We start from the raw sequence: 27,984 nt of genomic DNA on the forward strand, positions 1-27,984 counted from the left end.
ACCTGTAAGAACCTACTGTATAGCACATGGAACTCTTCTCAACGTTATGTGGTAGCCTGGATGGGAGGGGAGTTTGAGAGAGAATGGATATATGGCTAAATCCCTTCATTGTTGACCGGGAACTATCACAATATTGTTTATTAATCAGCTATGTGCTGTGCTTAGTCACTCAATCGTGCCCAACTCTTTGTGACCCCATGGAATGTAGCCCACCAGGCTCCTCTGTCCATGGGGATTCTCCAGGCAAGAATACTGGAGTGGGTTGCCATGCTCTCTTCCAGGGGGTATTCTTAACCCAGGGGTCGAACCCAGGTCTCCCACATTGCAGGCGGATGCCTTACTGTCTGAACCCAATACAAAGTAAAAAGTTAAAAAAATAAAAAAGACTGTAGTGTAGAGTTGTCTCTGGAAGACATCTGCCCAGCCAGAGACTACATTTCCCAGCCTCCCAATCCAATGGAGTGGGATTACTTCTAGGTGGGACCTTTAGGAAGGGAGTGAGCTTCTCCATTACTGCCTGCACTTTAGAAGCAGCAGCCTCCAAAGCCCAGGAGCTGCTGGAGCTGTAACAAGTGAGTCACCTGGTTCATCACATGAAGGAAAGCTGCCCTCCAACCAGGAACACCTGCCTTGGAATATGAGGTGAGTAAGAAGTAAACTTCTGTTGTCCTAAGCCACTGAATTTGGGTGTTTGCTTGTTACAGCAGCTACAACAAAGTGAACTCTAATGAATAAACTTACCTTCTGGGGCCAGTGTAGGATTAAATTGAGGATACCCATGTAAGAAACTCTTTTTTAAGAATTTGTATGTGTTTGCTTGTGTGTTTATCTTCGACTGTGCTGGGGCTTCGTTGCTGTGCGTGGGCTTCCTCCGGTTGTGGAGGCGGGGTGGGCTGCTCTCTAGGTGCAGTGATGGGCTTCCCACCGTGGCGGATTCTCCTGTTGCAGAGCTCCAGGGCTCAGTAGTTGTGGCACACAAGCTTTGTTGCCCAGCAGCATGTGGAATCTCCCTGGGCCAGGGATCAAACCTCTGTCCCTCACATTGGCAGGTGGGTTCTTAACCTGGACCACCAGGGGAGTCCTCACAGGCTGGCAAATGGGACTTTCCCTGCTATCCTGTATTTCCAGTTAAAGCCCCAGCGCTGGGACGCAGGGTTCTGAACAACCCCATATTCTGGAAACCACCAGACACAGTCTGTGGGCCTTTTTTGGGGATGTTGTACCAGCTTTTCTCCCACTCCGTGCCCACCCCTCAGCCTCCGTGAGCAGAAGACCAGAATTTGAGAACAGGGAGAAAGGATCAACCTTTTCTGTTCCCTTGGGCGAAGAAAGGAACCCCCATCCCATCCTGAGAGGTCCCACTGGTAGAGATTTGGGGTTCCTGCCAGCAGCGGTGAGAGGCAGCTGACTCTGACGGCTCACGAGGCAGGCTTGCAGGTCCGCCCTCAGTGCCTGAGCAGGAAGAAAGTGATTAGGATGATGGCAGAACAACAGTCATCCTGTACACCCACCACTTGGCCGAGCAAGAATGAGTGAGCTCCCTGTGAGCTGAGTGGGTGCCGGGCCACCTGACCAGGCTCCGGCCCCTGAGCAATGATTCTTGTGCTTCCCAAAACCTGGCAGAAAGAGGCTGGGACATGCGCTCCTGGGGACAGGGTCTGAGGGAAGTCAGGGGGTTCAGAGCTCCTCCAAGTCAGGAGACTCTACAGGGTGCCCTGAATAAGCTGGTCATGTGGTCCAGGAACACAAGGCTTTAAACGCTTGCCACTGAAAAGGAATCCATCTTCCGGAGCAGACTCGAAGGGAGAGGGGACCAGCTATGCTTTTTCCTTCTTGCCTCCACTGATCTTTCCAGGCAGGAGAAGCTAGAACTCAGAAGACGAGGATGGAAAAGGGTTTTAGAGACCCTCATACTCTCTCTGCATAGGACTGTAATCAGAGATTCAGGGTGAGTTTCTGGAGCCAGACAGCCTGGGTTTCAATTCTGTGTCTCTGCCTCACTAGCTGTGTGGCCTTGGGCAAGTTACCTCACCTCTCTGGGCCTTAGTAGCGGTAAGATGCCGTAAATAATAGTGTGTACTTCATAACCTCATAGGATTGTACGGTGCATGTAATTAGGCTATTTAATAGTTTGTTAAATAACAATGCATTCTTGAGGTGAAGGGGCAGGCTCGATTTAGAGGAAGTGTTAAATAGTTTATCATTAGATGTTCAATCTGGACTGAAAGGCATGAGGCAAGGAGAGACTCAAATGGATGTGGTCAAAAGCAATGGTTGAAGAAAAACCAGATCCAACTATGTGTGTCCCTCACCAAGTTCAGACTGCTCATTAAGCCAGTTACACGTGTGAAGTATTTAGGTCAGTTTGGGATACACTGAAACCCTCAAAACATGGGAACTATTAATATTATTCAAACTTGTGCCAGGTCAGAAATCGAATCCTTTCAAAGATTTATTAGTTTTGAGGGATAATAAGAATGGCTATTTTTGTAGTGGCATAAAGCACTTATTCTCATACTTTTGGGGCTTCATAAAACCACCCAGTTGCATAAAATGTTTGTGAACCCAGATCACATTGCCAACTCCATTTGCAAAGTAAAAACAATGGGGGAACTGCACAAGTACTATATTTATACTCCTCATTTTATAAAGGAATGAATCCCATTACCCTTCAAATGAGGAAGGTCGCAAGTTCAGAGTAAAACGCGGTCTTACAGATGGAATACATTTCACTTGATGAGATTTCACTGTGTGGTTCTTATTTTTAGTACCAGTTGAATGGCTGGAGTTTGAAGACCTCACATATAAATTCCCATAGAGTTTGCACACATCCAAAGCTGTTCTCCCCTTTCATTTTCAAGACTACCCTGTAAGACTGGGACCGTGGACTACATTTTTTTTTTTTTTTTTTGAGCATCTGGAGGTTCAGGGCTTCCCTGTGCCTCAGCTGTTAAAGAATCTGCCTGCAATGCAGGAGACCTGGGTTCAGTCTTTGGGTTGGGAAGATCCTCTGGAGAAGGGAAAGGCTACCCACTCCAGTATTCTGGCCTGGAGAATTCCGTGGACTGTCCATGGGGTTACAAAGAGTCAGACACGACTGAGCGACTTTCACTTTCACTTTCATATGGAGGTTCAGAGGTTAGCTGGCTCATTCAGGGTCACCCAGCCAAAACAAAGCCTGACTTCAGACTCTCCATCTTCCTGGTAAAATATGGTCTTTTCCTCCGGTTTGAATACACGTTGGAGGGGCCTCTGCTCTACATGGTCATCGAGGCACGAAGGTTCCTTCTCTTTTGTAACTGTCCTGTCCTAATGCAGAGATTCTTTTCCCAGAGACAATACCCAAGGGATCTGAGGCAAAACTCAGGGATTCCTGAACTTGAAAGGGAAAATAATTGCATCTTTTTGCTGACCTCTAGCTAACACTTAGCACTTCCTTTGATTACTAATGGAGAAAACAAAGTAGTATTATGAGTACCTATTTGTCACCAACAAAATCCTTAGAAATCAACATATCACAAAGTTGTTATTGCAGATATTGCAAAGTACTGTTTATACTATTGCCACTTTGCAATTATGGTAATTATGTACCTATCTCACACACATTTCTGTTTTGGTTACCATATTTCAATAACTTATGTCCTTTGTAATCCCATGTATTTGATTTTATGTGTTTAATACAATGAGTCCGAGAAGGAAGCTCATAGACTTTACCAGTTGCCCAAGGAGTCCAAGGTTCATAAAGAAAAGTTAAGAGCAATGTTCTAGAGCCTTGAGGTCCTCCATAGAGTCCTCTGCATGTGAGCAGCAGAAGTGGGCAGAGAGCGAGTGTGGAGGGTGGAGAGGGGCAGTATGGTCTGGATCTGGAGTCATCACCCAGGGCCGGACCTTGGCCACCACTACTGGGAGATGTGGTCCCTCTCTGGGTGCCCAGAAGGGGAACAACTAGCCAGCTGCTGCAGCATTATCACGTCGTTTGCAATGGTTCAAATTCAAGGAGAGACTGGGACCCCTTGTCCCAGGGATTTCCAGTGGGGAGGGCAGGCGAAGTAGGCGCTGGACACCAGGCTCCATCTTGCTAATCTCATCCGCAGAGGCAACAAGTCTAGTGTTGCACGGATGCGGCACAGAGGGCAGTTAGAGTCGCTCTTCTCAGCTCTTCTGCTCCAACAGGCTGTCTGCTTTGTGCCCCAGGAACCTACAGCCAACAGAAGGCTGAGGAAATCAGGATAAAAATGTACATTCTTGAAAATGTAATTGTGGCTCCCATGTGTGCAGAGTACTAGAGTTTGCTAAGCATATTAGTAAGCGTTGGGCTTTCCTGGTGGCTCAGCTGGTAAAGAATCTGCCTGCAATGCAAGAGACCTGAGTTCAATCCCTGGATTCGGAAGATCCCCTGGAAGAGGGAAAGGCTACCCACTCCAGTATTCTGGTCTGGAGAAATCCAAGCCTGGGCTCACCTTGGCCTTTCTGCAGCCCTCCAGGAAGGCGGGGCCAAGAGAATCATCTCTACTGTGCAAAGTCAGAAAATGAACTCACGGAGGAGAATTAAATGCTCAAGGTCACAAACTAGAGGCACAATCAGAGCTAGAACCCAGGCCTCCCGTCACCATTCTCCACTGCCTCACCCTGAGGCCGTGGGTAAGTCCCTTCCCTCCCTCCTAGCCCTGAGGATCCTCCCTGCCGGGGGCCTCTTGCCGGCTCGTTCACCAAAAAGCCACAAGGGGGCAGCAGTACATCACCGTTTTCTTCTGTTCTTGTATGAAGCCGCGCTATTAATCTTACACAGATTTTAAGGAGGCGGAGGGCTTGTTAAACTACAGATTTCCGGGCCTCACTTCCAGTTTCTGTGGGTCTGGCATGAGGCACAAGATATTTGCAATGCTGGTTATGTATGGATGTGAGAGTTGGACTATAAAGAAAGCTGAGCGCTGAAGAAATGATGCTTTTGAACTGTGGTGTTGGAAAAGACTGTTGAGAGTCCCTTGGACTGCAAGGAGATCCAACCAGTCCATCCTACAGGAGATCAGTCCTGAGTGTTCATTGGAAGGACTGATGTTGAAACTGAAACTCTAGTACGCTGGCCACCTGATGCGAAGAAGTGACTCACTGGAAAAGACCTTGATGCTGGAAAAGACTGAAGGTGGGAGGAGAAGGTGACCACAGAGGATGAGATGGTTGGATGGCATCACCGACTCAATGGAGATGAGTTTAAGCAAACTCTGGAAGTTGTGATGGACAGGGAGGCCTGGTGTGTTGCCGTCCATGTGGTCACAAAGAGTCAGACACAACTGAGCGACTGAACTGAACTGAACCAGCTCCCAGGCTACGATGATGCTTCCAGACTGGGGACCCCCCTTTGAGAACTAGCGAGGTTGAGGATTGGGAGCGAGGGTCTGACGTGACCTCTGACCCTCACAGACAGGGCCACTGGGAAATCATTGTGAAACGGGCAGCCACTCCCCTTGGTCAGTTGCATATTGACTTTTCCAAGCCCCGTTAAATCCTTTTTTAAAAAGCAAGATATATTTCACTCCTTCAATGATGACTGGGCTTGGTCCATCCCGAGCACAGTTCTAGGTCCTGGGAATCTATCAGTGAATGAAGCAGACAAGTTAATTCCCACCGCTTGTGGAGTCTGGCAAAAAACAGTAAATGTTATAAATAAGTAAGTTACCCAGTATGTTAAAAGGGGCTACGTGCATCTGGGGTATTGAAAGATATATGATATTTCTCAGTGAAATGATGACTTGTGAGTCAAACTTGAAAGAGACCAACGGGATTCACCATGTGGGTGTCTGGGGGAAGATGATGTCAGGCAGAGAGAGAACAGCCTGTGCAAAGGTCCTGGGGTGCGAGCAAGTCTGGCATATTTGAGGGAAAAGAGGGAAGCGAATAAGGTCGGACCTTGTCCGAGGTCAGGGGCAGCGGCCTGGAGTGACAGGCTGCGACGGCGCAGGAACAGCTGAGAGGAGCTACCCTGTGTCCGAGGTCAGGGGCGGCCGGGAGAAGCCACCTCGTGCCCGAGGCCAGGGGCGGCGACCCTGAGGAGCCACCCTGACCCCGAGGCCAGGGCCCGCAGCCGGGAGGAGCAACCCGAGGAGCAGTGGCTGCGCAGGCGCAGGAGGGCCTAGAGGAGCTATCCCACGTTGAAGGTCAGGAGGCGGCAGTAAGGAGATACCCCTCATCAAGGTAAGGAGCAGCGGCTATGCTTTGCTGGAGAGCAGCCGTGAAGAGATACCCCCATGTCCAAGGTAAGAGAAACCCAAGTAAGATGGTAGGTGTTGCAAGAGGGCATCAGAGGGCAGACACACTGAAACCATACTCACAGAAAACTAGTCAATCTAATCACACTAGGACCACAGCCTTGTCTAACTCAATGAAACTAAGCCATGTGTACCGGGCAACCCATGATGGGCGGGTCATGGTGGAGAGGTCTGACAGAACGTGGTCCACTGGAGAAGGGAATGGCAAGCCACTTCAGTATTCTTGCCTTGAGAACCCCATGATCAGTATGAAAAGGCAAAATGATAGGATACCAAAAGAGGAACTCCCCAGGTCATTAGGTGCCCAATATGCTACTGGAGATCAGAGGAGAAATAACTACAGAAAGAACGAAGGGATGGAGCCAAAGCAAAAACAATACCCAGTTGTGGATGTGACTGGTGATCGAAGCAAGATCCGATGCTGTAAAGAGCAGTATTGCATAGGAACCTGGAATGTCAGGTCCATGAATCAAGGCAAATTGGAAGTGGTCAAACAAGAGATGGCAAGAGTGAATGTCAACATTCTAGGAATCAGCGAACTAAAATGGACTGGAATGGGTGAATTTAACTCAGATAACCATTATATCTACTACTGAGGGCAGAAATCCCTCAGAAATGGAGTAGCCATCATGGTCAACAAAAGAGTCCGAAATGCAGTACTTGGATGCAATCTCAAAAATGACAGAATGATCTCTGTTCGTCTCCAAGGCAAACCATTCAATATCACAGTTATCCAAGTCTATGCCCCAACCAGTAATTCTGAAGAAGCTGAAGTTGAACGGTTTTATGAAGACCTACAAGACCTTTTAGAACTAACACCCAAAAAAGATGTCCTTTTCATTATAGGGGACTGGAATGCAAAAGTAGGAAGTCAAGAAACACCTGGAGTAACAGGCAAATTTGGCCTTGGAATGCGGAATGAAGCAGGGCAAAGACTAATAGAGTTTTGCCAAGAGAATGCACTGGTCATAGCAAACACCCTCTTCCAACAACACAGGAGAAGACTCTACACATGGACATCACCAGATGGTCAACACCGAAATCAGATTGATTATATTCTATACAGCCAAAGATGGAGAAGCTCTATACAGTCAACAAAAACAAGACCAGGAGCTGACTGTGGCTCAGATCATGCATTCCTTATTACCAAATTCAGACTTAAATTGAAGAAAGTAGGGAAAACTGCTAGACCATTCAGGTATGACCTAAATCAAATCCCTTATGATTATACAGTGGAAGTGAGAAATAGATTTAAGGGCTTAGATCTGATAGATAGAGTGCCTGATGAACTATGGACGGAGGTTCGTGACATTGTGCAGGAGACAGGGATCAAGACCATTCCCATGGAAAAGAAATGCAAAAAAGCAAAATGGCGGTCTGGGGAGGGCTTACAAATAGCTGTGAAGAGAAGAGAGGCGAAACGCAAAGGAGAGAAGGAAAGATATAGGCATCTGAATGCAGAGTTCCAAAGAACAGCAAGAAGAGATAAGAAAGCCTTCTTCAGCGATCAATGCAAAGAAATAGAGGAAAACAACAGAATGGGAAAGACTAGAGATCTCTTCAAGAAAATTAGAGATACCAAGGGAACATTTCATGCAAAGATGGGCTCGATAAAGGACAGAAATGGTATGGACCTAACAGAAGCAGAAGATATTAAGAAGAGGTGGCAAGAATACATGGAAGAACTGTACAAAAAAGATCTTCACGACCCAGATAGTCATGATGATGTGATCACTAAACTAGAACCAGACATCTTGGAATGTGAAGTCAAGTGGGCCTTAGAAAGCATCACTACGAACAAAGCTAGTGGAGGTGATGGAATTCCAGTTGAGCTGTTTCAAATCCTGAAAGATGATGCTGTGAAAGGGCTGCACTCAATATGCCAGCACATTTGGAAAACTCAGCAGTGGCCACAGGACTGGAAAAGGTCAGTTTTCATTCCAATCCCTAAGAAAGGCAATGCCAAAGAATGCTCAAACTACTGCACAATTGCACTCATCTCACACGCTAGTAATGTAATGCTCAAAATTCTCCAAGCCAGGCTTCAGCAATATGTGAACCGTGAACTCCCTGACATTCAAGCTGGTTTTAGAAAAGGCAGAGGAACCAGACATCAAATTGCCAACATCCGCTGGATCATGGAAAAAGCAAGAGAGTTCCAGAAAAACATCTATTTCTGCTTTATTGACTATGCCAAAGCCTTTGACTGTGTGGATCACAATAAACTGTGGAAGATTCTGAAAGAGATGGGAATACCAGACCACCTGACCTGCCTCTTGAGAAATCTGTATGCAGGTCAGGAAGCAACAGTTAGAACTGGACGTGGAACAGACTGGTTCCAAATAGGAAAAGGAGTACATCAAGGCTGTATATTGTCACCCTGCTTATTTAACTTATATGCAGAGTGCATCATGAGAAACGCTGGACTGGAAGAAACACAAGCTGGAATCAAGATTGCCGGGAGAAATATCAATAACCTCAGATATGCAGATGACACCACCCTTATGGCAGAAAGTGAAGAGGAACTAAAAAGCCTCTTGATGAAAGTGAAAGAGAAGAGCGAAAAAGTTGGCCTAAATCTCAACATTCAGAAAACGAAGATCATGGCATCCGGTCCCATCACTTCATGGGAAATAGATGGGGAAACAGTGGAAACAGTGTCAGACTTTATTTTGGGGGGCTCCAAAATCACTGCAGATGGTGACTGCAGCCATGAAATTAAAAGACGCTTACTCCTTGGAAGAAAAGTTATGACCAACCTAGATAGCATATTCAAAAGCAGAGACATTACTTTGCCGACTAAGGTCCATCTACTCAAGGCTATGGTTTTTCCTGTGGTCATGTATGGATGTGAGAGCTGGACTCTGAAGAAGGCTGAGCACCGAAGAATTGATGCTTTTGAACTGTGGTGTTGGAGAAGACTCTTGAGAGTCCCTTGGACTGCAAGGAGATCCAACCAGTCCATTCTGAAGGAGATCAGCCCTGGGATTTCTTTGGAAAGAATGATGCTAAAGCTGAAACTCCAGTACTTTGGCCACCTCATGCAAAGAGTTGACTCATTGGAAAAGACTCTGATGCTGGGAGGGATTGGGGGCAGGAGGAGAAGGGGACGACCGAGGATGAGATGGCTGGATGGCATCACGAACTCGATGGATGTGAGTCTGAGTGAACTCCGGGAGATGGTGATGGACAGGGAGGCCTGGCGTGCTGCGATTCATGGGCTCACAAAGAGCCGGACATGACTGAGCAACTGAACTGAACTGAGCGTGAGCAGGGAGAGAATAATTGAGGATGAGGACACAGAGTTCACAGGAACAAAGAGGGAGGGGATTGTAGATCTTGCAGAGGCTTTTCTTTATTAAAATTGTTATTTTTTAATTTATTTTTGAGTGCGCTGGGTCTTCATTGCTGCCCCACAGGGTTTCTCTAGTTGTGGCAAGCAGGGGCTACTTCCGCAGGGCTTGAGCTCTTGAGTGCAGGCTCAGCAGTTTGTGGCACATGAGCTTAGTTGCCTCAAGGCAGGTGAAATCTTTCCAGATCAGGGATCAAACTTGTGTCCCCTGCATAGGCAGGTGGATTCTTAACCAGGGAAGTGTGTGCAAAGGCTTTTCTCAGAGTGAAAGAGTGGCATATCTGACATGTTCTAACAGAATCCCTCTGGCACCCTCTGTATGGAGCAAGAGTGAAGCCAGGAGAACAGACGGCTCCCCAGTTATCTGGGCAGAGATGATGGTGGCCCAGTCAGGGGGGAGCAGTGGAGCTGGAGAGCGTGGTAAAAGGTTATACACACACACACACACACACACACACACACACACACACACAGCCCTGCGTGCTGTTTCATAACTAAACCAACTGGTCAGTCTAATTATCCATGCCTCTCCTCTGTCCAGGTGGCCCACACTCTCAACCTGAACTCTTTTCTCTACGTCCAGATCTGTCTCATCTTTGATCTCCAACTGCCTCTAGCCACACTGCCCTGAGATGACTGCTGCTTCCTCAAACTCAGGACATCTAGGACACACCCTCCTGTCTGCCACCAATGTAGGCTCCCCTCTGCTCTTCTTGGTTTCCAGTGACGGACCCTCCTTCTCCCCATCCTCCAGCAGAAAGCCCAGGGATGTGTTTAGCATCTTACTTCCCCCGGTCCTCACATCCATCCTTCCAACAAGACCTCACAGGCATGGTCAGGCCCTGCTGGATTCTCTCATCTGCTTCTGTTCCTTCTTCCCCACTCCTATGGGCCTTACCTCGGAACCCTGCAGTGTCTGCATCTGGGGTAGCCTGGTGGCCAAGACAAGGGCTCTGGAGCAGGACTCTCTGGGTTTGAATCCTGGCTTTGCCAACTTTGAACTATGTAAATGTGGGCTGTTTCTTGAATTTCTCTGTACCTGTTTCTCCATTTATGAAATGGGTATGATTACACTTACTTCAGAGCGTTATTGTGAGAGTTAAGTGAGTTGTTACATAGAAGACACTTGGAACAGAGCCTGGCATGTGCTTAGCACACAATAAATGTTAGCTCTCATTTTTATTCTTTTAGCAATAAGTCTTTATTGAGTGTCTATTACGTGCAGAGACCTCCATCACGCTCAGAGATAATCTGACCCAGAAGAAACAGCATAGGCCTTGAGTCAGCAATTCTATTCCTAGATGCATACCCAACAGAAATGTTAGCCAATATCCACCAGAAAACATGTACTAGAATGTTCACAATGCCTTATTCATAGAAACCTCAAACTAGAAACTACCCAAATGCCCATCGAGGGTAGGATAGATAAATAACAAGTGCTCTATTCGCATGATGGAATTTTCTACGGTGACAAGAAAGAAGGCACTACTGTTACTTGAATATCATGGATGCAATTAACAATATGATGGGGCATGGCTGGGCTGGGTCCCTCCTGACTCTGGCTTCAGTGGCGGTGGCCTGAGTTTCACCTGGTGACCTCTGTTCCCAGCACCATCCTTCTTCACAAACAAGAAGATCCCCAGTCTGCCTTCACATCAGTCCCTGACTTGCAAAGCATCACTGAGGCAGGATGATGACAATAGCTTATTTTAGGCGAACATAAAGGAATCACCCAACATTCACAGTGTGTGATGGGCACTCACTCAACTCAATGATGCTGTAGGGTGGGCATTACTACTTATACCCATTTTACAGATGAAAAAAGCCAAAGGCTCAGACGGTAAAGCATCTGCCTGCAATGCGGGAGACCCGGGTTCAATTGCTGGGTCGGTAAGATCCCCTGGAGAAGGAAATGGTGATCCACTCCAGCACTCTTGCCTGGAAAATCCCATGGACGGAGGAGCCTGGTGGGCTACAGTCCACGGGGTCACAAAGAGTCAGACACGACTGAGCGACTTCACTTTCACTTTCACTAAGAGGTCGAGTCAAGGTAATGATAGCTAAAATTTTCATTTAAATCACATAATACTCTCGACAGCCCTCTGTGTTGAGTAGTGCTATTATCCCTATTTTAGAGACTAGGAAACTGAGGCACAAAGAAGTTTAGTACCCTGCCTGAGATCACAGCAGACAACCAGCCAGGAACAGGTGGGCAGGTTGGCTGGGCCCACTCTTCATGGCTCTGCTTACAGCTTCTCAGGGGTGAGGTCATGGGCCTTGCAGCCAACCTGGTCCAGAGTCCAGCAGCACAACCCCACGACAACTCATTAATCACTCTGAGTCTCAGTTTACCCATCTCTAAAATGGGAACATCAGTAGCACTTTCCTTTAGGGATGTCCCAAGGGTGACGTGTGATTATGTGGGTAGCACTCTTGGCAAAGAGAGTCCCATATGCAGGAATAGTTCAGTGAAGGTCCATGGTTCTCGTCCTGGCTCTCAGGATGTTATCAGACTTGTTCTGGGTAATGTGTGAAGAATTTACTCATATAGAACCAGACACACCAAAGCTCTCAGCCTCTGAGTGACCACAGGCCCAGCCTGTGGTCAGATAAACTTGGCTTGGACTAAAATCCCACCTAATTGTAAACCAGCTTTTGGACAGATCATACTTCCAAGCTGCTTCCTCATCTGTGAATCAGAGTTAGTTCTATCTTGTGAAGGTTCCAAACGCTGCCTGTGATTTCTCAAACTGGGGTTCCCGAAGGAGGTGGTACCCGACTGAAGTGCTGGAGGCCAGCGTACTGAGGAGCAGGTCACTGACCACCTGTGTGCTGGGGATCGCCTGTCGCCCGGCTCGGCTTTGAACCTCAGGGCCCTGCATTCCTGGGCTCCCTGGTCTGCCCAGGAGGTTTGACCAATGGGAGGCACTTCTGGGAACTGGGGGTTGGGAGAGAGCAGAAGCCACGGTCTCTCTCCCCATCTCCATCTGCCTTTTGTTAGGATCAAGGCTGCATCTCCATGGTGGCTTCCGTCCCCAGCAGACAGCCCTGCGGTGTGTCCATCTTCCGCCTTCTGCTCCTGGCTTCTGGGCTCTGCCTTCTTTCTGACTCTTCACCCTTAGGGCTGGTACTGAGGGAATGAAGCCCTTCATTAAAGAATACCTACTGTATAGCTCTACGTGAAGTTCAAGAACATAACAACACTTCATCTATGATAGAAATCAGAACAGCAGTTGCCCTTGGGGGTAGAGAGGATCACCTGGCCAGGGGAAATTTTCTTCTTTTTTAAAAATCTTTGGCTGTGTCACATGGCATGTGGGATCTTGGTTCCCCTACCAGGGATCGAACCTGTGCTCCCTGTATTGGTAGCTCAAAGTCTTAACCATTGGACCACTGGGGAAGTCCTCAGAGGAAATGTTCTGTGATGATGCAAATATTTTACACCTTTGCTGAGGTGTGGTCATATAGGTGCATACATTTGTAAAGATTTGTGAAACCATGAGCTTTAGACCTGTGCATTTAACTCAGTCATCCCTCAATCAGATTAGTTTAATAAGAAGAAATCCTGGTAAAATACCAAGAATATATTCTAATGTCCTGGTGGGATTCTGATGAAAACACAATTTTTATTTTTAAACAAATACAGGTAGACTGCAGAAGAGGACATAACATTTGTATGTGGCATTTTTGTTTGTTTGTTTTTACACTTAGGCAGACCCGGGAGATGGTGAGGGACAAGGAAGCCTGGCTTGCTGCAGTCCATGGGGTCGCAAAGAGTCGGACACAACTGAGCCACTGGACGACAACAGAGAAACAATAAAACATGTGACTTCAAACAGGATTTCACATGAGGGTTGGTTTATTTCAGGCCGTGTTCCCCGGTTTCTGGGAGGCATTCTTCATCCTCCCCTGCTGTTCTCTAGTCCAAAATGTTTCCCAGCACTGACTTGTATAATGTGTAGCTTGGCCTGGCGCATTGCGGAGTCATGAAAACGGTTAATTCTTACTAATACAAGTTGGGTTTGATGGGTCCCTTTAAGGGACATTTAAGGGTCCCATTTTGACTGTCTTCAAACAGGGTGATTTACATAGAATTCAATCCCTGAATTCTGCCCAGGGTGGGGAGGGAGGGTTTTCTCAGCACAAGTGTGACACACAGACACGTGTTCAGGGATGTCCATACCTCACTCCAGGAAAGGAAGCAGGAGGTTGAGAATCTCTTTGCCCCTCTTCGCCGCACCCCTAGAAAAATAGCCCATCCAGCCCAGCACCTGCTTCAGTCTAATGATTAAGGGGGAGATGGTTGCCCATCTCCTGGAAAAAGCTCTGTGCGCATCTTTGATAAAGGCTGTGAATGGCTCAGAAGAAATCTGGCCATTCTCCCAGGCTGTGAGTGAGAGCGAGGGGGACTAGGGCGTGCTTCCCGTGGCATCTCAGGGTCCAGAGGGACCAGCTGGCCTGGGAACACGCTTTTCCTCCAGGGCCCGGGTGGCAGACCCAAGCCGCACTGTGGCCTGCAGCCCAGACTGCCTGCCGAGCGGCTGACATGCAGTCTCCAACCTCAGCCTGGCTCTAAAAGGCTCTGCCCCTTGGGCTGTGGCCCCTGGCCGGTGGGCAGGGCCCCAGTACGCACAGGCGGCGCTGGGTCTCCAGGCGGCAGAAGCGGTTTTGATTGGACACTCGGGTGGCCACGCCCAGCCCGCAGGTGGTCGAGCAGGGACCCCAGGCGGTGCTCCATTCCGGGCAGGAGACCCCAGGGACTGGGGGAGCAACAAGGCCAGAAAACTGGGGTCCTAGGGGAGAGAGAGGGGGTCAGCTCGGCAAGGTTAGGCAGCCAACTCTACCCACTGGCTTGCGGTGCAATCTGGGTCAGGTTGCTTAACCTCTCTGGACCACGGTTTCTTCCCATGTAAATTTCCTAATAGTTGATCGTTAGGCGTGAATAAAATAGTGGAGGTGAAGCGCTTAACACAGTGCCTAGTTCTTGTCAGCACTTCCGAAATATTGGTTATCAGGCAGCTATGATGGGATTGACCGTGACGCTCCTCCAATAAAGGGCGAGTGTCTCACTTCTGTATCCTCCACAAGTCCTGTGATAAGTAGCATCGTACAGGGAGGAGGTTGGGGCCTGTGTGTGTGGCGCTGCCCTGACTTGGTGGCAGGGATGCTGGTGACGGCAAGACCAGGTCTGGAACAGGGTGGCAGGTTCACCGTGGTCTAGCATTTCCTCCTCCTCCAGGCTTGCTCTGCTCTGTTAATATTTTGTGTCCTTCCCTCTGTTCTTTTGTAACCCGTGCTTCTTAACTGGGGACCGTTTTGCCCCCTGGAAGATACTTGGCAATGTTTGGAGACATGTTTTACTGCTTACAGGTGAGGGGTGGGGGCTCCTGAAGTCTAGCAGATGCTGCTGAACATCCCACACTGCACAGGACACCCTTTCTCAGCAAAGACGTGACCTGGCTCAAACGTCACTAGTGCCCTGGTTGACACACCTTGTGTTATCCACACGTGTGTAGTATGTGGGATGTCTATGTTTATGGCTGTAGACACACACAGTGGAGTTCAAATTACATATACGTTGCCCTGTCCTGCTTTTTATATGTAAGGCAAACCTGTTGGCATTCACCAATGTACTGGGTTGGCCAAAAAGATCCTTTGGGTTTGTCTGCATCAGCTTAAGGGAAACCTGAAGGAATTTTTTGCCAAACCAGTATTTAAACAGATGTATCATATTCCATTGTTGGGATGATAACAGCTAACATACCCTGGAGTGCTGTGTGCCAGGCTCTGTCCTAACTGCTTTGCTTGTATTTACTCATCCAGGCTTCACAACAGTTCTATGAGGTGGGTGCGCTTATTCTCATGGTTGGAGGAACTGAGACACAGAGTAGGTAAGCAATTTTCTCAGAGTCACACAGTTGGGCTTAGAACTCAGGCAGACTCCACGCTTAAGCCACCACATTCTACTGCCTCTCCGGTGGCACCATCTTCTGTGCAACCAATGCTCTCTTTCCGGTTGCCTTAAAAAATCATATTCCTATAATAATCATAATAGTTTCCCTAGTGACAGTATGCATAATTATGGCTGATTTGCGTTGTTGTGTAGTAGAAACCAGCACAACATTATATAGCAATTTCCCCCTAATTAAAAATAAATTAAAAAAATTAGAAAACAAAAATCCTAGTGACCTACCATACATAACATAATCTCTCAAACTCAAGAGTTTACAGGCTGAGGTCGTCCACCCCTAGGCCCACATTCCGGAGGCAACCACCTTGCCTCATTCAGTTTAGAATTCCTCTTTTAATAAACCCCAGTAATGACATATTAACAATATTATATGATATTTAAACTGTGTTATATTAATATGTGTCCATGTCAGTATAATGATAGTCTGTATTACAGTAATATACCTCTGTATTATGCCTCTGCTGTGAAATGTGAGGACTTGGTTCAAGTGTCCTAACCCTCCTTTCCTCCCTCTGCCATCAATTTTTATTTTTAATTGTGTGTCGTTTAAAATCATACACTTGCACCTCTGCATCTTGTTTGGTCAGTTCCGCTTTCCTAAGAGTCCCCTGAGCCACCTGCCCCTCCTAGCTTTTGTCAGTATAACCTTGGCTTTGCTGTATCCAGTTGTCCTGGTATCTGAGGCCCGCCCCGCCCCGCTCCTAACTCCTCCCCCAACCCCTCCCCCTCCCCCATTCCAACCCCACCCCCATCCCCCCGCCCATCGCCTTCCCTCCACCACTCCTTGCAGCCCTGGACCAGCCCGGCACTCACCTTGGGCTGGGAGGGGCTGGACTCCCAGCCCCGCTCCCTGGTCGCACACCCACTCGGGGCAGCACTTGCCCGGGACCTCCACCCTCCTGGGGTGCGGACAGTCCCAGCTGGGGAGCCGCACGTCCTCGCTGCACAGGGGCACACACGTAAAGCCGCCGTCCTCGCAGCGGCAGCGGAGCCTGCAGTGAGGCTGAAAGGTCTCCCCGTCCCGGTAGAGGCGGCCGTTCACCTCGCAGCTGCCGTCATCTTCTCCCCCTGCGGAGGAGAAACCGGACCTCCATCGACGACCTCCCAACTTTTCCCCGGGCAGGGCTGCGCCCGCCGCCTCCTCCGCCGGGTCCTCTCTGCAGAGCTGGTCTGGAGGCGCTGGGGACGCAGAGCCCTTGGGGAAACTGAGCGCTGCAGGGGGCTCCGCCCCTCCTCCACCCCACCCCACCCCCAATCAAAGCGGTCCTGTCCTGTCACCTGCAGGGAGACAGCGTGACAGGCCGCTTCCTGGAACAGGCTTTGCAGGAAGACTGGCCTGGTTTCAGCTCCTTTGCTAGCTATGGACCTTGGCCAAGTGATTCTACTTCTGGTTTTAGTTTCCTCACCTGCAAAGTGGGTTATGAAGTGAAGTGAAAGTCGCACAGTCGTGTCCGACTCTTTGCAGTAACCCCATGGACTGTATAGTCCATGGAATTCTCCAGGCCAGAATACTGGAGTGGGTAGCCTTTCCCTTCTCCAGGGGATCTTCCCAAACCAGGGATTGAACCCAGGTCTCTCGCATCAGAGACGAATTCTTTACCAGCTGAGCCACAAGGGAAGCCCAAAGTGGGTTATAATGGTACTTATTTAAGTGTGATATGGACTATGAATGAATGGTGTTTGTAATGAATGCAACATGAGGGAGACCTTCCATAGATCCGAGCTGCTCTGTTGTTACTGTTACTAGTATAAATTATTATATATTATCAATAATATAAATATTAATGTATTGCTGACAACTGCTCAGCTGTGACCGACTCTTTGCAACTCTAGGGACTACAGCCCACCAGGCTCCTCTGTCCATGGGATTTTTCCAGACAAGAATACTGGAGTGGGTTGCCACTTCCTTCTCCAGGGGATCGTCCCAGGGATGGAACCGGGGTCTCTTGTGTCTGCTGCGTTGACAGGAAGATTCTATACCCCTAGCATCACCTGGGAAGCCCATATATAATGGAATTAATAATATGTATCGATTAAGGTAAACATATAAAATATTATGACTATTATCTACGCACCGAGATTTCATGCCACAAACTTTCCTTGTCCATCTGCTGTGTTACAGTTATCACCATCAGGTCAGGGCTTAACTTGCTAGCTGTGTGACCTGGGGTAAGTGACTAAACTTCTCTGAGTCACTTTAACAATAGCAACGATGAAAACAGTAATTAGACCCTTCAGTGATGCAACATCTAGCGCAGGGTTAGGAATTCAAGAAACACTCTTTGGAGGAAGCCCTCAAATATTATGGGCATCACAGCCTCTTCCTCCACTGGGCATGAACTCCTTGAGGGCTGGGGCCGAGAGTGTTCATCCTGGCATCTCCTGTGCCAGCTCAGAGCACGGATGGGACACACAGAACCACAGGAAATGCCCCTGGAATGAATGCCTGTCGCAAGACTCAGCACATGAGAGACACTGATAAAATAGTTCTGATTCCTTATTCCTTTCAGATACACCGCGCCCTTCCTGGGTACCACCCACTGTGCTCCCAGACAGGACCGAGAGCCAGTCCTTACCTAGGAAGGACTCAAGGGTCAGTGCAGGGCACAGATGTGGATGCTGCATCTCCAAGACAGAATAAAGCGAGAGCCCCGCAGAGGCGTCTGTGAGCCACTCAGGAAGTGCAGAGAAAGGAGGGTTTCCTGGAGATGTGGGTGGCACTTCAGCTAGGTCTGGGAGACAAGACTCATGGGAAGCTGCTTTTCCCAGGTCTGCTGAGAAAAACCTCAAATAGGTCCACACACGTGGGAATTTTAGAACCACATAGACCTGGTTCAAATCCCAGGGGATAATAACTTTAGCAAGGTTTCCTGGCATCTCTCCTGGGTCCTCCAGTTCAAAGCTGATTGGGTGGGGTGGGGGGGTTATGATCCTGGGCAGCCGGTCCCCACCCTGGGACCTGTGTGCATCATGTGCAAGGTCCCAGACACCATGAGGCACCTCCAAATGTACTTGCTGTGAGACCCCCACACCTATGAAAGTGAAAGTGAAAGTGAACTCGCTCAGTCGTGTCCGACTCTTTGCGACCCCATGGACCCACACCTATACACACGTATAAAACCTTTCTCCTTCTGGGCTCTCTCCAATGGTCTCCTTGTCCAGCAGTTTCCCCCAAATAACTTCAGGGCATAATCTTGTCATCTGGTAATTTCTGCATCCCTTTCCCTCTGAGAGTCCCTGGCAGGAGAAGGAACACTGAGGTGTTTTGTTTACCTGCAGCCATTTGCATATTAGTAAAGAACCTGCCTGCCAGTGCATGAGACGTAAGAGATGCGAGTTTGATGCGAGTTTGATCCCTGGGTCGGGAAGATCCCCTGGAGAAGGAAATGGCAACCCACTCCAGTATTCTTACCTGGAGAATCCCATAGACAGAGGAGCCTGGGGGTTTACAGTCCACGGAGTTGAAAGAATCTGGCACGACTGAAGCAACTTAGCATGCACACACTTGTACATTGTGGGACCTTAGGCAGGTGACTTAACCTCTCTGAGCCCCAGTTCCTTCACCCTCAAAATAGTGATAATACCTCATTATTAAGGATAAAATGAAATCATGTCTATAAAGGACTTGTTCATAGTACCTGCTCCATAATTGGTGCCTGTTACTGAACCATTACGCCACCAAATGGTACCTGTCACACAAGCCCCACCAGAACTGTCATTATTATTCATGCGTTCAACAATTATTTACTGAGTGCCTACTATGTGCCAGACATTGTTCTAGGCAACTTGTGACATAGCAATGACTGAAACCAGCCAAAATCCTGCCCTCACTGGAGCTTTCGCTCTAGTGGAAACAAACACAAGAAACAAAGTTGAGTTTGTGATGTCAGATGTCAATTAGTGCTCGAAAAATAAAGGAGGGCAGGATTGAGGAGTAGAGCAGGGTTGTAGTTTTTAAATATGGTGATCAGGGAAGGCCTTACTGAGAAAGCGATGTTTGGGTAAAGATGTGAAGGGGGCGAGAGGACTTGCCGTGCAGAAATCTGGGGGAAAGAATGCCGGTAGCAGGAACAGCCCATGCAAAGGCCCTGAGTTGGGAGCATGCCTGGGGTATCTGGGAGGCCAGTGAGGATGGAGCAGAGAGAGCAGGAGGCTGTTAGATGTGGTCAGAGAGAAAACGGGAGCAGGATACTTGTTGCCCACTGAGAGGGCTTTGGCTCTTAACTCTGAGAAGATGGGAGGCTGTGGGAGGCTTTTAGGCAGAGGAGGGACTTGACCTGTGATCTGATTTACGTATTTAAAGGCGCCCTCAGGTGGCTGTGTTGAGAACAGACTAGGGACCAAGGACGGAAGCAGGGAGACAGCTAAGGGGCTTCTGCAAAATCCAGATGAGTTACGGTGGGGATCAGACCCGGTGGAAATATTGTGAGGGATTTACTGGTGGGGAGTGAGTGGAATGTGGAAAAAGATGGGAGAGAAGTCAAGGATGACTCCAGAATTTGAGGCTGAGCCATGGAAAAGATGGAGTTGCCCTTGGCTGAGCCTGAGAAGCTCTGCTTTTAAAGCCAGGGAGAAGGGCTTCCCTGGTGCTGCAGTGGTTAAGACTTGGCCTTTCAATGCAGGGGCTGCGGGTTCAATCCCTGGTTGGGGAGCTAAGATTCCACATGCCTCAATGTCAAAAAACCAAAGCATAAAACAGGAACAATACAGTAACAAACTAAATAAAGACTTAAAATGGTCCCATAAAAAAAAAAATCTTAAAAGAAAGTGAGCCACACTGAAGGTGCACACAGCTCAGAGGCGGTTCCCTGAGAGAAGGGTTGTCCAGCTAGTGGGTGGGAGGAGAGATTTGGGCCAGCATGTTCCCTCCAGAGCCAAGACCCAGACTCAGCCTCTGTGCAGTCTTAGTTCTGCCTCAGCTGTGGCTTCCCCAGCTCCCAGCCTCCAAATTCAGTTCCAATCATTACACATTCATGCTGCTGCTAAGTCGCTTCAGTCGTGTCCGACTCAGTGCAATCCCATTAACGGCAGCCCACCAGGCTCCCCCGTCCCTGGGATTCTCCAGGCAAGAACACTGGAGTGGGTTGCCATTTCCTTCTCCAATGCATGAAAGTGAAAAGTGAAAGTGAAGTCGCTCAGTCGTGTCTGATTCTTCTTGATCCCATGGACTGCAGCCTACCAGGCTCCTCTGCCCGTGGGATTTTCCAGGCAAGAGTACTGGAGTGGGCTGCCGTTGCCTTTTTACACATTCACGAGCACCTGTAATTCATTACACATTCATGAGACACATTCGGTGTCACCCAGCCAGAGCTGGAAGTTGCAGGAAGGAGCAAGGACCAAATACATTTTTGGCCTCCAGGTATTCAAAGTCTGAATCAGGGCGGAATAGGAAAAGCCCCATAATAAATTTAGTGACAGTAACTAATCATATATTGAGCGTCAGACAGTAGAGTGAAAGAAACAAAGATTGTGGAGTCAGCTCCCTGCGTTCAAATCCCAGCTCAGCCACTTCTGAGCTATGTGACCTTGGGCAAATTACTTAACCTCTCTGGGCCTCTTTTTTCCATTTACAAAATGGGGACGACATTAGAAGCTACTTCATATGGTTGTTGAGAGGTTAAATGAGGTGATATTTTGAAACTCTCAAGTGCTTGATATGTGTGATGGCTTATCTAGATAACAGCCTGATAAGCTAAGGATTGCTTTTCTGAGTTTTTTCTTTAGATACATTTTTTTCTCCCTTCATTGGTGATATTTATTTTATTTTTTAAATGGAAGTATATCTGATTTACAATGTTGTGCCAATCTCTGCGGTATACCAAAGTGACTCAGTCATACACATAAAGACATTTTTTACATTCTTTTCCACTATGGTGTACCTATAGGGAATCCAATATAGTTCCCTGTGCTATACAGTTGCTATACAGTAGGACCTTTTTTGTTGTTCATCTTTTTTAAAATGTTAATTGGAGGATAATTACTTTGCAATATTGTGATGGTTTTTGCCACATATCACCAAGCGCCAGCCATAGGCATACATGTGTCCCCTCCAGCCTGAAGCCCCATCCTGTCCATCTTATTTATAATAGTTCACATCTGCTAATCCCAAACTCTCAGTCCTTCCCTCCCCAACCCGTCTCCCTTGGGCAACCACATTTTTAGGTACCTTTTTATACCAATCATCTCTAAGTTTATAAAACACATCGCCCCTTTCTCATTATTACACTCCTCTTATCATAAAAAAGTATTTAACAGGGGTTTACCATTGATAACTTTATGTCTATAAGTCCTTTTTTTAAAGATAATCCGTTTGGCTGTGTTGGGTCTTAGTTGCAACACGTGGGGTCTTCCATCTTGGTTGCGGCATGTGAGATCATTTTAGTTGTGGCATATGAGATCTAATTCCCTGACCAGGGATTGAACCCAGGCCTCCTGCATTGGGAGTGTGGAGGCTGAGCCGCTGAACCACCAGGGAAGTCCCTATAAGTTGTGTTTTTCTTTTCAACAAGTTTTTTTTTTTTTTCCTACAGATGGATTCATTGTCAATGATTCATGAGCCTTTCTTCCTTTCTCTCTCCCATTCTTTTTTTAAAGTGCTACATGCACAAAGATGAGAGTGGAGAAGTGCTCTTTAAGGCTTATTTAAAAAGAAAAATAGAGCACAGAGCAGTCCCTCACCCCTTTCTATTTCTCTAAAGCAGTGGTTCTCCACTGGGGGCGATTTTTCTCCCCAGGCAACATCTAAAGGGAGATGGTCACAACTTGCTGTTTGGGGTGCTACTGGCATCCAGCAGGTAGAGACCAGGAAAGCTGCTTTAATTCCTACCACGCACAGAACCGCATCCCACAGCAGAGAATTACTCAGTCCCAAATGACCCGGGAGCAAAGGTGAGAAACCCTGACCTAAAGCCCACCGGGAGGGCACAAGGGTAGAGTGGTGGGAGGTGTAACATGCTCAAGGTTGCTAGCAAATAGCAAACTCAGGGTTCACAGGTCCAAGGGGCTTCCAACCCCAGAAAAAGACAGAACAGAATGATGCTTCAGAGCCTGTTTGACCCAGCCCCCAGCTGTGTAACATTAAACATGTCTGTCAGTATTGTGGAGCCTCAGTTTCCTCATCTATAAGATGGGTCTGAAAGTACTTACTGCAGAGGATTATTATGAGGATCATGTGACTTAGGAGATAAGTGCTTAGCGCAGGGCCTGATACACCTTATGCCTGAAATAGAGAGCGGCCCTTTCATTTTCCCAAGAGTGTCATGAGGGTTGTGAGAAAGGGTGGTGACCTCTGGTTCGAAGAATCTGGGAGGGCTGATCAGGTTTCAGCTATGAAAGCTGGCTAGATCTGGATGGATAAGAAGGGAGGTAGGCTGTTTGGTTGGTGGGTGTGATCTGAGCAAAGACAAAAGAAAAGAAGTGGGAAGTGGGCTTAGGGAACCTTGTGTCACCAGTTTTGGCTGGGAATGAGAAGGACTTCTCCTGGACTCAGGACCTGAAGGCCTTGACCGCCTCCCCATCGTCCCCTCCACCAGACCCGCAAACCTGCTTACAGAGGCACACGGCCCCCCGGCCTCCAGGGCCCGCCCCGGGCTGGCAGACCAGGCCCTGGCTGGGGTCGCAGACGTGGAGATGGTCGCAGGGCTCCCCCAGCCGCCGCGCACATACCCGGCAGCAGTTGCAGCCATCCAGCACCAGGGGCACCCCCAGTGGGCATCGGGGTGGTGGCCAGGGACAGGCACATGGTGTGGGGCACAGCTGGGCACACACCTGCAGAGAGAGAGACCTCCCTCAGCCAAGGTCATTCAAGGTGGGCAGTGAGACCCTCACGACTGACTCCTTCTCTGCCAGGCTGTGCAGTGTAGCACCACACCTTGGCCCCGGAGTGACACAGACCTGGCCTTGAACCCCAGCACCCCCACGTCACTCTGTATGAGACAACATAGCACTGCGGTCATGAGCAAGGGCTCTGGATTAGAATTCCAGTCTTAACTCTGTCGCTTATTAGTGGAGCAGCCTTGGGCAAATTACGTAAGTTCTCTGAGCCTCAACTGCCTCATCTGTGAAGAGGGGGCAATAATATATAACTCAGGATTGTTCTGAGGAGTACATGAAATGAGGCATATAAAACCTTTAGTACACAGCCTGCCATGCAGGAAATGCTCCATGCATTTAGCTATGATGACTGCTATGTGAATTACAATAGTGGGCTTAGCCTCTGCCTTCTGGGAACTTACAGAGGCAAAAGCAACAGAACAGAGGATTAAAATGAGAGGGTACTATACGTTTTCTAGCAGGAGAACTGTGGATATTTATCCTGAGGGCTGAATAAATCAAACAGTGTCATGGATGTTTTTGATCTTTGGAACAATCTAGAATATGTTTCCAGATGAGCCTCAAATCAGCCAGGAAAAGTTGGCCTCCTGTGGGACTTATCAATTCGCAGCTTCCAGAGGCCCAGCCCTGGAATCTATGTTTTTAACGAGCCATCCAGGGGCGTTTGATGCACAGCTAGGTTATTGGTACCTCACCTCCACTCTAACCACCCTCCCCGCCATGTAAAGATGGGGAGACTGAGTTCCAGAGGGAGGAAGAGACACAGTCCCCGTGGGTTAGCTACATGGCTGGGAGTGTGCTTCCCCACTGAAGACCCACGGACCCAAAGTGGGTGTAGACTTCCTGTAACAGGGAAAAGCCCCAGCCAGAGTCCCACCCCCAGAGGCAGGCTCAAGGTATCAACCCAGTCCTGACTGCCCCTCCTCACTTAGGACCGAGAACCAACCAAACCAGAAACCAGATACTCTGGGTTCCCCATATGTCCATTGGAAGGTAGGGACCGAGGGCCATGCATAATTCAAGGTGTTACTAGTGACCCACCCCATCTGGGGGCCCTTGGAAGTCTGGAGGGTTTTGTGTAGAGGATGGAAGAATTGGATGCAGTTTAGGAAGGTGAAATTAATAACCTCCTATGTCCTGTGTGTGGCCCCAAAGCAGGCAATGACCTCTCTGCCCTAATCCCTACCTTTCCCACCCCTAGGACTCCGAGTCCTGCAAACCTCTCTGCGGCCTGCAGTTCCCATCGTGGCCACCAGGGGCCGTTCCAAACTGGCAGAGCAGCCTCCTGTGTGTGTATGGGAGGGTGGGTCGCAGACCGGGAAGCAATGACAGGGCCCATCTACGATGGCACTGGTAACATTAGATGCGAGTGTGCAGCGGTGTGCCTGGAGCCTTGCCAGAGGACGAGCTCCCATCTCCGCAGGCATTTCAAGCAGGAGACGGGGTGACACCAGATTCTAGAGAGGATGGTCTAGCCTCACCCCTCAAAGTGAGGTCTGGACCCGCAGCAGCATCACCCGGAAGCTTGTTAGTCCTGCAGCACCTAGGGCCCTTCCTTATGACTCTGAATCTGCATTTTCATAAATCCAGATGTGATCCACACGAAACTGACCTGAGAAACAATCAGCTGGACTTTGGGTTTCCCTCCTAAACCCTCAGCCAAGGAGAGAGAGCTCCCTGAGTTGGTGGGAAGTAAGCAGGGTGAGGGGCAGGCCTTTGACCAGAACTGGCTCTTGGGTCCTTTCCTCCTGAAAGCAGAGGTGCCAGGACATAAGCCATGCACTTGGCACCTGGGTTCTCACTTTGGGCTCTCTCTACCGGGCAAGCTTGACAGGATCTACAGGATCCTGGATCTACAGGAGGGACCACTGATGATGCCGACGACTGTGACTGTCATTCACCACGGGCACACCATATGCTGAGCTCTGTAACGTGCTACCTTAACCCTCCAGTGGGAGCTACAGCATTATGCCCATTTTATTTGTTTTTTTGGCTGTACCGTGTGGCATGTGGGATCTTAGTTCCCCCACCAGCGATTGAACCCGTGCTCCCTGCAGAGGAAACACGCAGTCTTAATCACTGTACAGCCAGGGAAGTCCAGCATTATACCCATTTTAAAGACAGGGAAACTGAAGCTTAAAGTGGTATAGCAACATCACCAATAACAGGTAGATCAGGAACAGAATCAAGGTTCATGTGCATCCAAGCACAGGTTCTTAACTGCCACACCCACCTCTTGTCACCTATGGCTCTGATGCCAGCTTAGCCTCTGGGTCAACTTACTGTTTGTTCAAAAGGGATGGGGACAAGTCAGGGAGGGTGTTTCAGCACAGCCAAGGAGAGAGAGGTCCTGTCTAGTCTCTATCTCTATGCCCTTTCCAACCAGCCCACTCCCATGTTCAAGCTGCTTCATCACACTTGGTTGTCCCAGACCTCTGCTGTGGTCCCCAGAGGGGCAGGAGCCGTGGACAGGGAATCTTCCAAGCAAGAGTTGAGATCCAAGTTCTACCACTGACTCGCTGTGTGGCCTTGGACGCTTCACTGCTGCACCAAGAGGGAGCAGTTTCCTCCTAAGTAAAATGGAGTGGAGACCACCTATCTTGGAATCAGGGATTTAATGAGGTCATGGGCAGCTTCTGGTCAATGTGGCCTGGCTTGTTTCCAGGTCTCTACCACCTGCCCCTGTGCACAGGCCTGAGCTCAGGAGCTCACAGCCTGCCTGCGAGACTTGCAATTCTCTCTCCTAGGATTGTCACGGCTTTCATGTGCGTGATGACTAAGCTCCTGTGTTCTGAGGGGGGATGTTGCCTGGCTCCCTGGAGCCTGGGAAGAATGGAGGGCTGGGGGAGAGAACGGTGAGTCAAGGACTGCTTCATTTTGGCCTTTCCTTTAATCCCAGGCCCAGAACCCAAAGTCTCCGGCTCCCATGACCCACGCTGCGCTTCCTGGCATCATGTTGTGCTCATCCCGGTTTGGAAGAACAGAAAGCAGGGTTAGGATGCCAGCAGGGTTCTCAGCCTTCCCCCAACCACTGCTTGGACCCAGGAGAGAGGCGTTCCTGCCTGCGATTCTCAAAAGAGCATGAAAATATAGTGAGATCATAGCTTGCAGCAGAGCCAATCCCCATGACACCAGGAACTTGGCATTTGCTAAGGTGATGGCAGGCTCAGCAACGGTGGCCTCGGTCCAGGTTGGAGGTGGAGAGATACAGACTGCAGTCCCCTCTCCTCACACCCAGGCCAGTCCTGGTCTCTGCCTCCTCTGTTGCTCCGATGCTGTGTGGTTTCAAGCAAGTTGCTTACCCTCTCTGAGCCTTGCTTGACTGAAAACAGGAAATAATCATTCCTGATGAGGTTGTTGGGCATGTTAAGCAAGGCGGATGTTCCACAAGCCCTTTGAAAATATCCCACAGGAGAAGGTCTTTATTCTCTAGAGCTGTCTCCCTACCCCCTCCAGCTAGGGTCAGCAGGCTACTTACTGCCTGAGGGCCCGACAGCATTAATGCCTTTGTATGAAACTTCCAATGGGCTAGGCACCCAACATCCATTCAAATTCTAGCTCCTAGTTAGACAAAGCAGGCCCCCTCTTGAGGCTCCCCATTTATAATGAGGAGACCCACTTCTGTTTGCAGAGGGACTTTAGGGATTGGTAGTCATAAAAGTCCTCTCTTAAACATTTGTCATATTCCAGGTTCTGTGCTAGGCCCTGGAGATGAACTATGATAAATGACCTTGCCAAAGGCCTCATGAACATTATACCCATTTAACTGAGGAAGGAGCTAAGGCTCAGAGAGGGGAAGGGATTTGCCTGAGGTCACACAGCAGACTTGGCCAGAGGGAAGCAGCTCTCTGGGCATCAGGGAGGGAAGCCCAGCTGAGCCCCAGCACAGGAGGCCCACAGGAATTCTTCCAGGGGGTCCTTGGCCATGATTTCACCTCTCCCCAACCACACCAAGGAAGCCAGTAGTACATTTCAGGGCCCAGGGCCCCCTTACCTTGGAGAGGAGACAGAGGAGGGAGAAGGCGAGGAGGTGGGTCTGAAATGTGCCTCTCATGTCACTGTGTCCCCCACGGAGCCAGCTTTGAGCCTCGGAGGCAGGACCTGTAAGTCTTTATGTTCCGGCGGCTGTGAGGTCACTCCCAGGCACGCGCACGCACACACACACACACGCGCACACACACAGGCTGGCCTTTGTAGCCCTGCTTCTCTCCCATCCTCATCTTCCCACTGATGAGCCCATTTACCTGGAGGTGAGACCTCCGAGGCCACCAAGGGGGTGCTTGCCAGTGTCTGTGTGTGTATGTATGTGTGTGTGCGTGCGTGTGAAAGTCAGAGCCAGTGCCAATGCCGAGAGCCTGTGACAGGCTGGCAGGGACCTCACTAGCTCCTCCCAGACCCAAACGGCCTACCCAAGCCGCTGCTGAGAGCCGCTGGAGCCCTGCCCCAGACCCCCTGGCCGACCCTGGCAGTGGAGTGGGTGCTGTAGATCCAGAAAGTGCTCCGCAGACACCCCCTTTGCAGAGCTGACCCAAGTCCTCCTAAGCCCCGTGGTCCGGACTCCC

The 27,984-nt window shown here is 49.1% G+C and overlaps 1 protein-coding gene across 1 annotated transcript; it reads right to left on the reverse strand.

The window, feature by feature from the left end:
- Nucleotides 1–13,459: 13,459 nt before the first annotated feature.
- On the reverse strand, nucleotides 13,460–27,974 carry CCN5 (cellular communication network factor 5). The gene is made up of 5 exons (XM_040248952.1): nucleotides 27,667–27,974; nucleotides 27,417–27,531; nucleotides 23,140–23,356; nucleotides 16,403–16,657; nucleotides 13,460–14,411 (listed from the first exon to the last, which is right to left on the reverse strand). The coding sequence occupies exons 2-5, from the start codon at nucleotides 27,474–27,476 to the stop codon at nucleotides 14,191–14,193; spliced, it is 753 nt and encodes a 250-aa protein (XP_040104886.1). The 5' UTR covers nucleotides 27,477–27,531; nucleotides 27,667–27,974; the 3' UTR covers nucleotides 13,460–14,190.
- Between the last annotated feature and the right edge of the window lie 10 nt (nucleotides 27,975–27,984).

The sequence above is a fragment of the Oryx dammah genome, unplaced genomic scaffold (assembly GCF_014754425.2).
Source record: "Oryx dammah isolate SB20612 unplaced genomic scaffold, SCBI_Odam_1.1 HiC_scaffold_10, whole genome shotgun sequence".
Lineage (NCBI taxonomy): Eukaryota > Metazoa > Chordata > Mammalia > Artiodactyla > Bovidae > Oryx > Oryx dammah.

Coding starts and splice junctions, on each gene's coding strand:
- CCN5 (XM_040248952.1), bottom strand. CDS start 27,476: ATGAGAGGCACATTTCAGACCCACCTCCTCGCCTTCTCCCTCCTCTGT. Junction 16,658..23,139: donor CCGGGGGGCCGTGTGCCTCT/GTAAGCAGGTTT, acceptor TCTCCTCCGCAG/GGGGAGAAGATGACGGCAGC. Junction 14,412..16,402: donor CCAGCCCCTCCCAGCCCAAG/GTGAGTGCCGGG, acceptor TCTCTCCCCTAG/GACCCCAGTTTTCTGGCCTT.